The sequence below is a fragment of the Nannobrachium achirus genome (assembly GCF_963921795.1).
Source record: "Nannobrachium achirus genome assembly, chromosome: 24".
Classification (NCBI taxonomy): domain Eukaryota; kingdom Metazoa; phylum Chordata; class Actinopteri; order Myctophiformes; family Myctophidae; genus Nannobrachium; species Nannobrachium achirus.
The window spans coordinates 16,872,975-16,887,662 of record NC_137831.1 but is presented as its reverse complement, the minus strand read 5'-3'; the positions used below and the strand labels follow the sequence as shown (position 1 = coordinate 16,887,662).

The window sequence follows — 14,688 nt, the reverse complement described above, 5'->3', positions numbered from 1 at the left end:
GGCATGAGAAAACATACGTTTACATTGCCAAAGCAAGTGTTACAAATAAAAACTGTTGAAAATGGGGAACATATATACAGTTGGAGGGAGTACAGCTTTGTGTAAACAGAGCTATGTTGCATTGTGACATTTTATATAGGTATACAGGGTATAAAGGGAATTTCACTGTGACAGTAAATGCATGGTAACTATTTACTATAACTGCATTTTATGTTATATATGAACTTATTGTAAGTCATTTGCTAAATGTCAAAATTGTAAATTGATTTGTTTAGATATAAACTATTTGATATTTTCCTGGCTATGATTTTAGATGATGAGTCGACGATGATGATGAGCCTACTTCTTCATTTCCACATCGTGGTCGTCCAAGGACAAGGATAGGTAAAGAAAAAACAAACTTTTTTCTGTAAATCAGACTTAGCACCATGCACATGCTCACATAGACATCAAAGGGGGCTTGAGCCCCTGCCCTTTTATCCATCTGTAAAAAGTGCCCTCTCCAGACCATGAATGCTGTTTTTACATAATTACTATATATATATAATATATATATATATATATATATATATATTTGTGTGGTAAGCAGGAAGTGCATAGAATGTTAGAGAGGCAGGGGTTGACATTTCTAAAACGGCCTTTTGATGAAAATAGTAGGCCCCCAACCTCCACGCATTCTGCTGTGACGCGTTGTGAGCTTGAAGGTGTACTATTTTTCATGTATTTTATAGTAATTATGTATTTGTATAATTTACAGATCGACCATGGGCTCGTGTACGAGTTCAGCAGACCCGGTGGAGCCCTTCCGGAGGAGCCTGGCTGGAGTGAAACAGAATGGAGCCCCAGGCCCTGTGCAGGCTGAATGACACACACGCACGCACGCACGCACGCACGCACGCACGCACGCACGCACGCACACACACATATACACTCTGTACTGTAGACATGTAGTGTCACAGTAGTGTCACAGTGAGATAAAGAGAACCCTGAAAGCTGAAGCAGGATTCAGGCTGAAGCTCATGTCACTGTGTCAATGTTCTGCACTGCTCTTACTACTGCTCTTACTTCTCTTACACACTAAAAGTGTGTAAAAAGACACTTTTTCTTGTTTTTATTTTTTTGAATTTGTTTGTAAACAACCACTGATCATAGGTGTGATGTTACTGAAGCCAACAATAAAAGGCTAAAGAGAGATTTCTGCCTGAAAATGTATTCTTCACAAAAATGCATTTTTCTCAGCTTTATGTTCTCAAAGAGCTGTTTTTAGGCCACATTCTGCAGCTTCTAGCTAATGAACAGAACAAGATAAAAACTCGAAATCTTTTTCTGTTGCAAAGTAGACATTCTATTCTTCGTTGCCATATAATTGTTGTCTTTATAGTCAAAACCAAATTTCTCCAGTAGGCCTTCAAAGATGAGCGACAATTCTCAATTTAGCTGGCAGTGGATTGAGCTTTTTGTTCAATTCTGTGGCAGTAAAAGAGTTAAAAGTCGATCCTTAAATTGTCGATTTAGAAATGTGCAGATGCCCTCTATACATTTATACTGTGTGTTGGTTTGTTTACTGTTGAGTGAGAAAATAAAGTTTCACATTAAGTTAATCATCTGGGGACCCCCAAAAAAGATGTGGGGGCCTCCCTGGGGGTCCTGACCCACAGGCCATGCCACGATACAAGTCCAGTCTGTGCCATGTGATTTTATCACAACCCAATAGGGACGCTATAGGGTTCATGTGATTCAGTGTTGTTTTTGACAGCAAAAACTGGAAGTTATGTGGGAACATGCCTACTGAGTGGCAAAAAAAAACATTTCTGCCATTGACAGCCCATACATCCAAACAGAAAAGTCCTATCTGATTGTATTAAACAAAGTTAACTCACCAACATTGCGGCTGTTCTGAAAGCTTGAATTATCCTCTTTCTATCTGCAAAGTTTTTGTTTCATAAAAATCCACCATTTAGGCATGTTATGAGCTACTTAGTGTAAAGACATTCTGTGCAGGTTTTTATTTTTGTGTGTCAGAGTTTGGAAGCACTCGTTTTCAACAACACAACATCCTGCTGCCTCCTGCATTATGTGCAAATTAGAAACAGGTGCAACTAGCACTTCCAAACTCCAATGCTCCATGCTGCAGTGTTTTGCCACTCAGTCTATATTAGGGGGGCGGGTCCCAGTGGACGTGCATAGTCTGCATACCCTCTATACTATACCACACTGAACTAGCAGTGTGGTATCAAGCACCAAAAATAGCCGACCTCCAAGCTCACAACGCGTCGCAGCGCGACACGTTGTTAGCTTGGAGGTCTGCTATTTTCGATATTTCCACCAAAAGGTCCTTTTAGAGATGTCATCCCCTGCCTCTCTAACATTCTCTGCACATCCCTGGACAGGACAGGACAGGACAGGACAGGACAAATAAAGACTGGACATAAGAACTCTTGACAGTCCCTCGTGCCGCGCTCCAAACTGATTACATGGCATTTCTCAGGCAAAAAAAAAAAAGAGAAGCTAAATTACAAGGAGAAAAAGGGCACAGTAAGGTAACACAGTCTCTATGCAACTGCAGTTTCCTTTGGAGAGGAAGCCTCCTCCCACTTGTGGCTTTTCCCTCTACAGCCCTCAAACGTGGAGTATTTTTGGAGCTACAGAAGCCCACAGACTAGACGCCACAGCTGGAGCCACAAGAAGAAGGCTCTGCCCTGGAGATGGCCCTATATGTGTGAGCTCCTCCCCCTCAGAAGACCACCACCAGTGGTGGTCTACCTGTCCTATAGCTTCCTTTTCAGAGGTGGAAAAAAGTATCGATACTGCAACGTGGAAATACTCTGTTAGGGCACGGTCACACCCAGGGACGTGCTGGGCCCCTGATTCAGCCCGGGAAAAAGAGTTGGAGAGGCCCTCATTGCGCGCTATAGAGAGAGATCTCTCTCTATGGCGCTGCTGCTACTCAAAGATTTGCCATTTCAGATCATGACAAGTGACAAGCCAGTGGGCCAATTACATGAGTTATATTTCATCGTTGTCGGGTGGAAACCTTGTATGTCCAAAACCGTTTGTTTTGTATTTATCATTTAAAAAATGATTTAAACTGCGCGAGGCGTTGTGTGCTTGTAGATCTGCTGTTTTCACTACCTTTGTGCGACGGCCTTGTATGATGAAGCAGGGCTTTGCTTTGCGAAAAAATTTACAAGGTTTCTGCCCGACAGTGACGATTTACTTTGTTGGCCGCCTAGCCCCCAAAATGGAACGACATTTTATTTTTAATTGTTTACTAATGGCCGGCCTGGACCGGCCGGGAATAAACCGGCCGTTCGGGAGTTGTACCGCTTTTCCCAATGGCCAGCACGTCCCTGGTCACACCGCACTTTTATTCTGCCTACTGTATGAGGCGGATTCTGACATTTCAATGGGAATGGAGCGTTTTTTTATTTTGTTTGTTGGTTTGTTTGTGTTTTGCAGAAATACGCAAATGGCAGAAATCTGCTCCATTCCCTTTGAAATGCATTGGCAGAATCCACCCTCATTGGTAGAATTAAAGTGCATGGTGACTCCTACAAGTAAAATTCCAGAATTCAAAATGTACTTGAGTAAAAGACAAGCACAAAAGTGTTGGTATCGAAATGTCCTTAAAGTACCAAACGTAGAAAGTACTCATCATCCCTTTTAACACGTTTTCAAATTAATAAAATTTATCCAATGATTTTGAAAATAGAATATTGTGGATCGGCTATTTTCAGCTGGCCGAAATGTATTATAAGGGCTGAAGTGATTACTGTCTATTTTGTAATAATAATCAAAATCTACAAAGTAAGTTAACTAAAGTTTTCAAATGATTGGAGTGGATTAAAAGTACAATATATTCCTCAGAGATATGTAGTATGGAAGTAAAAGTGAGAATTGGAAATACTCCAGTAAAGTTAAGGTAACTAAACATGTTACTTGTACTGTCTGAAGTATTTGTAGCCTACTTAGTTACTTTACACCATCGGTGAGCTCCACCACCAGTGTTGTACCTTCCTTTTTGAGTAAATAAAATAAAAAAGGTGGACATTACCCAACTCTATAAAGGTTGTTTAAAACCCATTTGGGCCTAGAATTATTGAATGCTTTAACTATTGAAAAATAGCAGATATACAAGCTCACAGCGCGGCACCGAGTGCCGCGCTGCGAGCTTGTAGATCTGCTATTTTTGAAAAATCGTGAAAACTAGAATTTTGACCGGATTCTATAAGTGTATTTTGAATCCTTTTTTTTAAAAAAAACCTATGTTTCTATGTCAGCAATCTGGCCAGCCATCATCAAAGAAAAGGTCCTTTTAACTTAACTGGAGCTCAGTTAGTCTGTTCTTGAGAGACTACTATGTCAGTGGTTCTCAAACCTTTTCATGTGAAGGACCCCCAAAATTATATTTATTTGGCCACGGACCCCCATCTCAAAATATTTAGTTCCAGGGACCACCCAGAAGCAAAATCTGAGTTACATAACGTTGGCTTTGAAAATACATTATATTCAAAGATTTGCACACATTTTCACGACTTTTTCCAAAAATAGCAGATCTACAAGCTCGCAGCGCGGCACTCGGTGCCGCGCTGTGAGCTTGTATATCTGTTATTTTTCACTGGTTAAAGCATTCAATAATTCTAGGCCTAAATGGGTTAAAGACAACAGAACCGCCTACTCCAACCACAGAGATAAAAAGAACGAGAGGGGGAAAAAATACTTCCAGGGTTCCAGTACGGTTCCTGAGAGAATAGTTCACAACTGAAGCAGATGTTCAACGTATCACGAAACGAAAAAGAAAAAAGCTTCATGACAAGCTTCTAAATGCAGGTCAAGTACATGAGAAAACATTCATTTTAACAAGGGAGTTTATCAGAAAGGCCTTTTACGGAGGGCACTATGAATATAGTTACAAGAATCATCCAGAGCTAGTGTGTGTGTGTGTGTGTGTGTGTGTGTGTGTGTGTGTGTGTGTGTGTGTGTGTGTGTGTGTGTGTGTGTGTGTGTGTGTGTGTGTATGTGTGCTGTTTTACATGAGTAGTAATACTGGAATTATTTTTGCCTGCATATGCCAAAATAATTTCAGAAAAGGATTTCTTCTTTAGGTGCCCTTAGCTCAAAGAAGCTTTTGGAAAATAATGTATTAATCTATTCCTACTTGAGATTTTAATTGTGCCACGATGCGAGCGTGCACATTTTCGAACACGTTCAGAAAACCATGAAAGAGTGCAGGACTACCGATTTAGAAGGCATTTGTAGAACCGGCCTCAGGCCTTGTTAACTGACAGTCCATTGCAGGCAGCTTTTGGCGAAACTCATGTCCTAGTCTTAAGACAGACATTAAGTCACACGTTTGACAAACTCACCTGTAATTGCTGCCGTGTGACAGCTGGAACAGGGACAAGGACGACTAGGGGAGATCAGGTTCACACGCACGCACATACACACACGCGTATACACACACACACACACACACACACATGCGCGCACGCAGCCACACACACCATGCACCATATCACCTTACGGCACATGCATTATTGAACATGTACGAGTAAAAAAAAAGAGGTACCTTGCAAACGGGTAACCCATTGGGGGAGGAGACACACACGCAGTAGGTACAGCACTGCTGATGGAACAAGCTGTGTGACACGAGGAGCGACTTTTTGTTAGCTTTATTCACTTGTTTTTAGCTTAATTCACTTGTTTTTTAGCTTTATTCACTTGTTTTTTAGCTGTATTCACTTGTTTTATTCAGTATTTAAAAGCAGGAGTTGAGGAGTTGAGCTCTCGCACACTTACAAATGAAATGTTTGCGGCGGCGACTAAGAACTTTGTGAAGCAGGTGGGCGACACGGGGCGGCTGATCCCCGTGCCCAGCCTGAGCGAGGCCGACCACTACCAGCCTCTCAGCCTGGTCACCAGGCGGAGGAGGAAGAGGCACTTCTGGAAGAAGATCAAGTACGCCTCCACCGCCTTCTCCCTGAAGGACATCCTGGTCGGCGAGAAGGAGATCACCGCAGGTCAGGGGCGTCACAAGGGAGGGGAAAAGTGGGACTGAGTTACTTACTATAGGGCCCAAGGTGGAGGGGTCTGGAATTATTTTATACTTTAGCTATTGAAAATCTACATGCTAGTGCGGCTATTTTTTTTAAAGTCGTGAGAATGTGCAAATCTTTGAATATACGTATGTATTTTTTTTAAGCAAACATTTGAAACTAAGATTTTGCTTCTGTGGGGTCCCTGGAACTAAATATTTTGAGATGGGGGTCCGTGGCCAAATACACAACATGTTGGGGGTCCTTCACATGAAAAGGTTTGAGCACCACTGACATAGAAACATGGGTTTTATAAAAAACCTTAGAAGGTTTTGAAATATTCAAAGGCTTGGATACATTTTCACAATTTTTCAAAAATAGCAGATGTACAAGCTCGCAGCGCAGCACCACAAGTACCCAGGGCACAGAATTTGGTGCGACACCCCTGCTGCAGGTAGGCCTACACAGCAATGGCCAATACAGTGGAAATGTGACATAACGATGTGGTTATTGATAGAATTTGGCTAGTACTATGCTACACAGGTGCAGCAGATATAATTTGACAATGACTGTTAACATTAATGTTAATCTTAAGGTTCACCTTTATAACAAGTAACTTGACTTTTTTTCGTTGCTCTTCTTCATGGGCATACTTGCAGATTATGTGTCCACGTCTGGCACGTCAATATGCTGATGGGCCGGTATGCCGACCACCTAAACTTTAACCTTAACCCTAACCCTAACCTCAGTAAAACTGACGTTAGTGAATGCTAACCTGGTGAATGTTAAACTGGTCGGACCAACGGACCCTTGAACCAATGCTCAGTCCCTGTGGATTATACCAGTGTCAATCTACTTTATGTGGATTATATCAGTGTCAGTCTACTGTGGATACCAGTGTCAGTCTACTTTATGGATTATACCAGAGTCAGTCTACTTTATGTGGATTATACCAGTGTCAGGTTATACCAGACACGTTATTTTATTCATATATTTTAAGCTCCAATCGCTGTTCTGCACTTTGTAACCCTTGTTTTGAAAAGTGCAAATAAAGTTATTATTATTACCAGTAAGATGCCTAAGGGCGAAAAGCGACTTCGCCCTAAAGGGCGAGGTCGCACCATCTGTCTTGGCCATATATGCATTCTGTTAGTTTTCCTAACAGGGCATCATCTGGGATACAATCCATTTTATGCCCATATATGAAGATCCCTAACAGAATCCCTTTTATGCCCATAAATGGAGATCCCTGCCCTGAGTAGCTGACATCACTGTGAGTCACCTGTTTATGCCCATATATGGAGATCCCTGCTCTGATTACTGACATCACTATGCTGTCACCTGTAATGTCACAGTGATGTGTCAGGGGAACTACAGTGTCAGGTGTTACCCGTCCGGTCGGATACGGTCAAGCTGTGACGGTTCTGATAGTAAACTGCAACCTATACGGTCGCAATTATTACAACACTTCATTGCAATGTGTTTTCTACACCAGGGGTGTCCTCCTACCAGCTCCTGAACTATGAAGATAAATCGGACGTGGCCGTCAACGGTAAACTGGGGAACCATCTCATCCACGATGTGGGCTTCAACATCGACGGCTCTGACTCCGTGGCGGTCAAGGCCTCCTTCGGTATCGTCACAAAGCACGAGGTGGAGGTGCCCATCCTACTGCGGGAGCTCAACTCCAGGTACAATATATACGTGTATATTCTGAATCCTTTCAGGATGACGCTGTAGTATGATGAAGTCGTAGGGTGTTAATCTGCAGCTAAGTCTAAATAAGGTCATTACGGCGCTATCACGGCCAGCTAAGACACATTGTAGTCACCTAAAATCTCATGATATTTAGTCAACTAAAACTAGATATAGATAAAATAAAGCTGCATGGTTTTTACCAAGCTACATGGTTTTTTAGTTTGCTTATTTGTATAGCTTTATAGCTGTAGTCTGAACACGGCTTAACACTATAAAACATTTCAGATGACTAAAATATGACTAAAACTAAATGGAATTTTATTCCAAAGACTATTTGCTGTCAAAATCAACACTGGTGCAGACAGTGGTGTGCTCTAGACTTTTTCTGAGGGAATACGGCTATTCGTGTGGCCAGGGTATACGCCAGTGAATGCCTATCAGATACGTTACTTTGAAAGGTTGACGAGGGCATACGCTTTTAAAAAGAAATGTCTTCACAGCATACTCTGTACACCTGCGCTACAGGTAGAACACAGCACTGGGTGCAGACATGACCGTTGTCAACGCATTATCTGAAGCTCGTCTTATCGGCCATATACGACCGCTGCGTCTCGCTGGTGTTCATCTGATCAGCGTAGCCTGTACTGTACCAGAGTGTACCTCCATTACTTAAGGCTAATTGGCTAACTGTAGGCTCAGCCAGTCCTGTGCTGTGCTGATGTTTTTTTAATGATCAAAGAAAAATGATCTATTGTTTTTTGATGAATTATTTATTTCATCGTCATGGGCGAGAAGGACGTCAAGGTGCAGACAGTGACAGTGTCATCACTTTCCATGAGTTTGTCTCATACAGGAATAGATGAATGACATACAGTATGTACAGTGGTGTAAAGTAACTATAAGTACTTTTACTCAAGTACTTAAAGGAGCTATAGTCAACTTTTTCTTGAAAAACGGATGCTAAAATAAAAATAATGTTTCGAAAAGATTTTATAAAACAATAAGCTTCATATATGTGTTTCTGTTCAAATATTACCACAAAAATAATGATAAAATAATCATTTTGGCCATCGTCAGACCGACACTTTGTTTACATTCTAGTCTAGTCTATAGACTAGGATGTAAACAAAGTGTCGGCCCTGCAATGAAAAAGTTGACTATAGCTCCTTTAAGTATAATGTTGATTGCCAATTTTCAGTACTTTTACTTCTATGCCACTACACCAGACGCTGAGAACATTCAAAAGCTTCTTCTTCCTCTTCCTTCCCGTCTTTCCACTTCCTGTTTGGTAGAAAGGTGGACATGGATCACTGTCTGATTCGTCAGTCCAGGGAGAGTGGGCGGAGCATCCTGTGCGTCGTCATGGAGAGCATCCGAACCACGCGCCAGTGCTCTCTCACCGTGCACGCTGGGATGAGAGGGACCACCATGAGGGTGAGTGCACGCACGCCCACACACACACGCACACGACACGCACACGCACACCACCATGAGGGTTAGTGCACGCACGCCCACACACACACACGCACACGACACGCACACGCACACCACCATGAGGGTGAGTGCACGCACGCCCACACACACACGCACACGACACGCACACGCACACCACCATGAGGGTGAGCGCACGCATGCCCACACACACAAGCACACGCACACGCACACCACCATGAGGGTGAGCACACGCACGCACACACACACGTACGCACGCACGCCAGTGGCCTCAGTTCAGCAAGAGCTAAGGTATGGCAACATGACTGGTGTCTTGCATGCGTGCCTTCACGCGCGTGCAAGACACCAGTCATGTTGCCATACCTTAGCAACAGGCACGATGAATTTAGTACATCATTTTTTTTCCCTCTGTTGCCAGGGTATGGCAGCTGCCATACCTTGCCCGTAGCCAATCACATGGGCATTTCAGCCAACCAGACTATAGATGGGCCAATCTCCGTGATTGGTCAGGTTTTACGTGACATCATATCTTACTATAAAACAGGCGGAGCAGGCACAAACCTCTAGTATAATATAAATGGTCTGACAGATCTACAAATTGACGGTAGAAAGGTGGACGATACAAATAGACGATCTACATGTTGTGAGCTCGTAGATCAGCTATTTTCAGCATGCAACCACGTGTAAAATCAGGCATTACGATTTACGACGCCATCAAGGCCGGACAAAACACATTTTTGTCAACAAAATCTACTACATTTAGTCGATTTAGTCAACTAAATATCAAGATTTTAGTCGATTAAATCTGTACTACTGTTAATTTTGTGAGTTAGTTCAACCTAGACTAAAAATATATACTGTATATTCAAAAGTCTATGTCTGCAACAAATCTAAATTTGCTGTCAAAATTAACACTGGCTCTCTCTGCAGTTTCAGATCGACGACGGACGCAACAACCCCAGGGGCCGAGACAAGGCCATCGTCATCCCCGCCCACACCACCATCGCCTTCAGCATCTGTGAGCTGTTCGTACGCATGGACGGGCGACTTGGTACGCTGCAGTCTCGCTAAATCTAAACGGGTTTTTCTGAAAAACTTATGTTTCTATGTCAGTGATTCTCAAACCTTAATGTCAAGGACCCCTAGAATTATATGTATTTGACCGCGGACCCCCCCATCTCAAAATATTTTGTTCCAGGGACCCCAAGAAAAGAAAGATTTGAGTTACAAATGTTCACTTTAAAAAATATGTATAGGCTATTCAAGGATTTGCGCTAACAAGATTTTTCCAAAATAGCAGATCTACAAGCTCATAGCGCGACACTCGGTGCCACACTATGAGCTTGTAGATCTGCTATTTTTGAATAGCTAAAGTATACAAATTATGGTTAAAGCAGTTCAAATCTAAAGTGACATGTGTTCCAGTGATGTAACACCAAGCATAAGTCAGGCTCAGTTAACCTTGCGTCACCTCGGAGGAAAGCCTGGTAATTGTTTTAAAAACTAGCCGTGTGATCCGGTTTGGAGAAAAGGAAAACAAATAAATAAACAGTGGTTCCGGTGGTTGGTTTCCGGTTGGCGTCGCATTGTTTTTGTTCCCCACATAATGCGAATCAATTAGTTTAGTGTCGCTAGTCGCACTACGAGTCAGAATAAAATATGACCCAAAGGAAACCCAAAGAAACAAAACAATTACCAATTATATACGAGGGGAATCATTTTGGAGGTGCACGGCACCGGTGTTTCGGCCGCCTGATGACTATAACAAACAACAACATGCCAAATGCTAGTTCAGTTTTATTTTAGGGGGTCACAGCCTGAAAACTTTGAGCACATAGTGTTATTTTTCACAGCAAATTCTTTTAGTTTTAGTCTTAGTCTTCTGAAATTGTTTTTATCAAAATCTCAGTATTTTAGTCTTAGTCTTAGAGTTAATGCAGTGTTAATGTTGACAGCAAAGATGTTGTCTTTGTCTAGTCTAGTCTTAGTCGACTAAATATCAAAATCTCAAAGTCTTAGTCAACAAAATAACACTGACGCACGCACATGCACACCCACACGGACACACCAACAAACACACACACACACACACACACACACACACACACACACACACACACACACACACACACACACACACACACACGGATGGTTATGTGCAGGTGGCAGGTGGCAGGTGTGTAACACTATAACCTGTGCAGCAGTGCATTGCTAACGCCCGCAAATGATGAATGATTAACGCTAGTCTAAAACATAATCAAGTACAACAAATAATAATACATACTAGTAATAATGAATTGATAATCATCAAGATCAGACCCAATACATTGACCCAATACATTGACCCAATACATTGATCAGACTGATACATTGATAACCCCAACCCATAGTCACATGGGTCATCAATATGTCCGTACACGGACAAATGTGTCTATGGCAATGACTTGGTCTTGTCCGTGGGACATTTTAGATTTTCTACACACCATTAGTGTTAGGGTTAATGTTTTTATTTTGCTCATGAGACACAATTACAAAATGCCAAGTCTTCAAGTTTTCTTCTAGAATATGTACAGTATGACATGATTTACTACGACACTATGGCATATTAGGAGTCCAGTACTTGTGGTTCTCAAACATTTTATTTGCAAGGACCCCCTTAACTTAACTCTGAATGAGAACCCGGAAGTGTAAGATAGACAGACGACATACAGACAGAATAATAATATCTATACTGTAGAATACTTTGCTGATTAGTTTTTGCCTTAATTGATCCATACATCCTTGGGTTCCTTGTCCAGACATCTGCGTGGCCCCAGAGTCGCGCGGAGGCTTTGAGAAGGAACAGATCAGGAAGCAACTAGGAGGTTTCATTGGGCGATTCTCCATGGGTCGCCTTCGCCGATTCTTCTCAGGGATCGTCTACGGCAACCCCTTCAGGGCAGGTATGGTACTGCATCTTCTTATAACTTATAATTTGTCTCAAGAGTAGCGGGCACAGGCTTTTATTGAAAGGAGGCTTGTATAGAAGGAAGGCCTGTATTCCTATTTTTCAAAAATATCAGAATGAATAAATCGACATTTTGTGTCAGTTTGAACCCAGTATGTACTGGGTGCATTTATTGAAACCAAGTATTGTATGAAATTAACAGTGCAGTTACAGGTGGACACTGGTCATTTTCCAGGTGCAAATAACAAAAAGATGTATTGGTATTTCCCACAATAACATTATTGCAGCTTGGGCTTACATGAGAACAAATGAACAGTGCAAATTAAGCAGATGTGACTTAATGCTGCCCTCAGAACAATTAAGCAGATGTGACTTAATGCTGCCCTCAGAACACATGGTCTAAGTTCCTGTTTATCTGTATGTAAGTCGCTTTGGATTAAAAGCGTCTGCTAAATGCCTAAACTGTAAACTGTATCACTGTAAAATCTAACGGCTGTGTTCCTTCTCTTCTCCCCCAGACGACCAGACGTTCCAGGAGCTGACCCACTCCGACACCTACATGGACGACGTGGTCACTGACTACTACGAGAAGGCGGCCAGCATGACCGACCTGTCCTCCACCTACGGCCGGGACAGCAGCTCGCACGCGCGCGTCAACCTCCTCAACCACAACATCCCCAAGGGGCCCTGCGCGCTCTGCGGCATGGGCAACCTGAAGCGCGAGACCGTCTACGGGTGCCTGGAGTGCACGTCCGGGGGCCAGAAGTACGTGCGCCTGCACGTGGTGCCTTGCTTCGACCTCTGGCATAAAACGCTTAGGTGAAAAATGACGGGATCGGGATCCGGAACAGGAGGGGACCGTGGTCCAACGTCGAGGAACGTCGGGGGATCGGTTTCCGTCACGTTTGGAACCGTTTCGGGAACCCCGCACTGTCAGAGCTGGTTATGTGGACTTCATTATGGAACCCTATAGTGAAAATGAAGGAAGGGGGGTGAGTGTGCGAGAGGGAGGGAGGGAGGGAGGGCATTGGGGCGGAGTGGGAGGCAGTTCATTTGCCTGTTAGAGACCACTGCCTTGCTTCGATAAAAGGTTGCGGGCTCGAAACCTCTAGACCCCCCGACATGCGAGCTGTAGGCCCAAAGTAAATTTGTCCGATGTCATGTTGTGAGGTGAAGAGTGACACTGAACGCCGCTGACCTACTGTACCTCGTTGCTCACTGTCTCACTGAAAATCACTCTGGACCGTGAGCGGCGACAAGGGGAAAGGGAGGAATGGGTCCTATAGAGGTCAACTGAGGGGATCTATAATGCAAGAGGAAACTCAGACTTAAGCCAATGGTTCCGTTGGCCTTTGGCGACACTGGATATCGCGTGTATTGCGTTTTCTCTCACAACTAACATTTCCTGTGTGGGTGATCGTACTGAACCGTATGTGATGTGAGGATGTCCCACTGACCCATTAAGACCTGAGGACCCGATTCTACAAACGTCTTCTATGATCAGTGGTTCTCACACCTTTTCATGTCAAGGACCCACAAAATTATATGTATTTGGCCGCGGACCCCCATCTCAAAATATGTTGTTCCAGGAACCCCCATTGGCTAAGATTTGAGTTAAAAAAGTTTGCTTTAAAAATATAGATATTCAATGATTTGCACAAATCTTCACAAAAATTGCAGATCTAGAAGCTCATAGCTATGAGCTGGTAAATCTGCTGTGACGAGGTAAATCTCTAAAGTGACGAGGATGCTTTCCTGGTCTAAATGGGTTCATAGAAGCAAGTTCAAATGTTATATCTTGGAATGGATTATCCTATGTGAGACAATATTTGTGTAGCCAAAATCTACCTAAAATATATATTTCCAGGATTACGAAAAGTATTTCCCAACACATTTCATTGCTGTTGTTTGTATATTTTAAAACAATAATGTCAATTATATTACAGTACTTTAGGGCTTTTATTGTTCCTCCTCTGTGGGACCTTATACAGCCAATAATTACAAGCAGTAAATACAATGCATAATTTTCATTCATCCTGTCAAGCCAACTCCTCAGCAACAGCCAACGCTTTCAAACAATGTGTCAATAAAATACAATACTGTGTGACACTGGTTTCAGTATAACCCCTGTACTGTACTTTAATGTACTGTAGGCTACTGCAGTGGTTCTCAACCTTTTCAGGCCGTGACCCCCAAAATAATCAGATTTTAACTGGGGACCCCTCACCTGACGAGCACTAACAGTTACATTTTGTACAACACGGTTCTATTGTTAAAATAGCAGCGTTGCGAGGCGTTGTGAGCATGTAGATCGGCTATTTTCACAATTTCTGCCTCTAATATTTGACAATTTGGACAATGTTTAATTTGTAATTTTAGAGGTATTTAAAAAGTCCTTAAATTGTCACTTTTTAAATGTACACGTACCCTCTATACACTTAAACTTTATGTTGGTTTGTTTACTGTCGAGTGAGAAAACAATGTTGCACATCTAGTTAATCATCTGGGGACCCCCCCCCCAGATAATTTGGGAACCCCCCTGGGGGTCCCGACCCA

The 14,688-nt window shown here is 42.7% G+C and overlaps 1 protein-coding gene across 1 annotated transcript; it reads left to right on the top strand.

Annotated features, from left to right (window-relative positions):
* Positions 1-5,806: 5,806 nt before the first annotated feature.
* Positions 5,807-12,955, top strand: pjvk (pejvakin; the record flags this gene model as incomplete). The annotated part of the gene is made up of 6 exons (XM_080720893.1): positions 5,807-6,020; positions 7,531-7,726; positions 9,026-9,167; positions 10,116-10,236; positions 11,984-12,127; positions 12,651-12,955. The coding sequence occupies 6 exons, from the start codon at positions 5,807-5,809 to the stop codon at positions 12,953-12,955; spliced, it is 1,122 nt and encodes a 373-aa protein (XP_080577019.1).
* Positions 12,956-14,688: the final 1,733 nt, after the last annotated feature.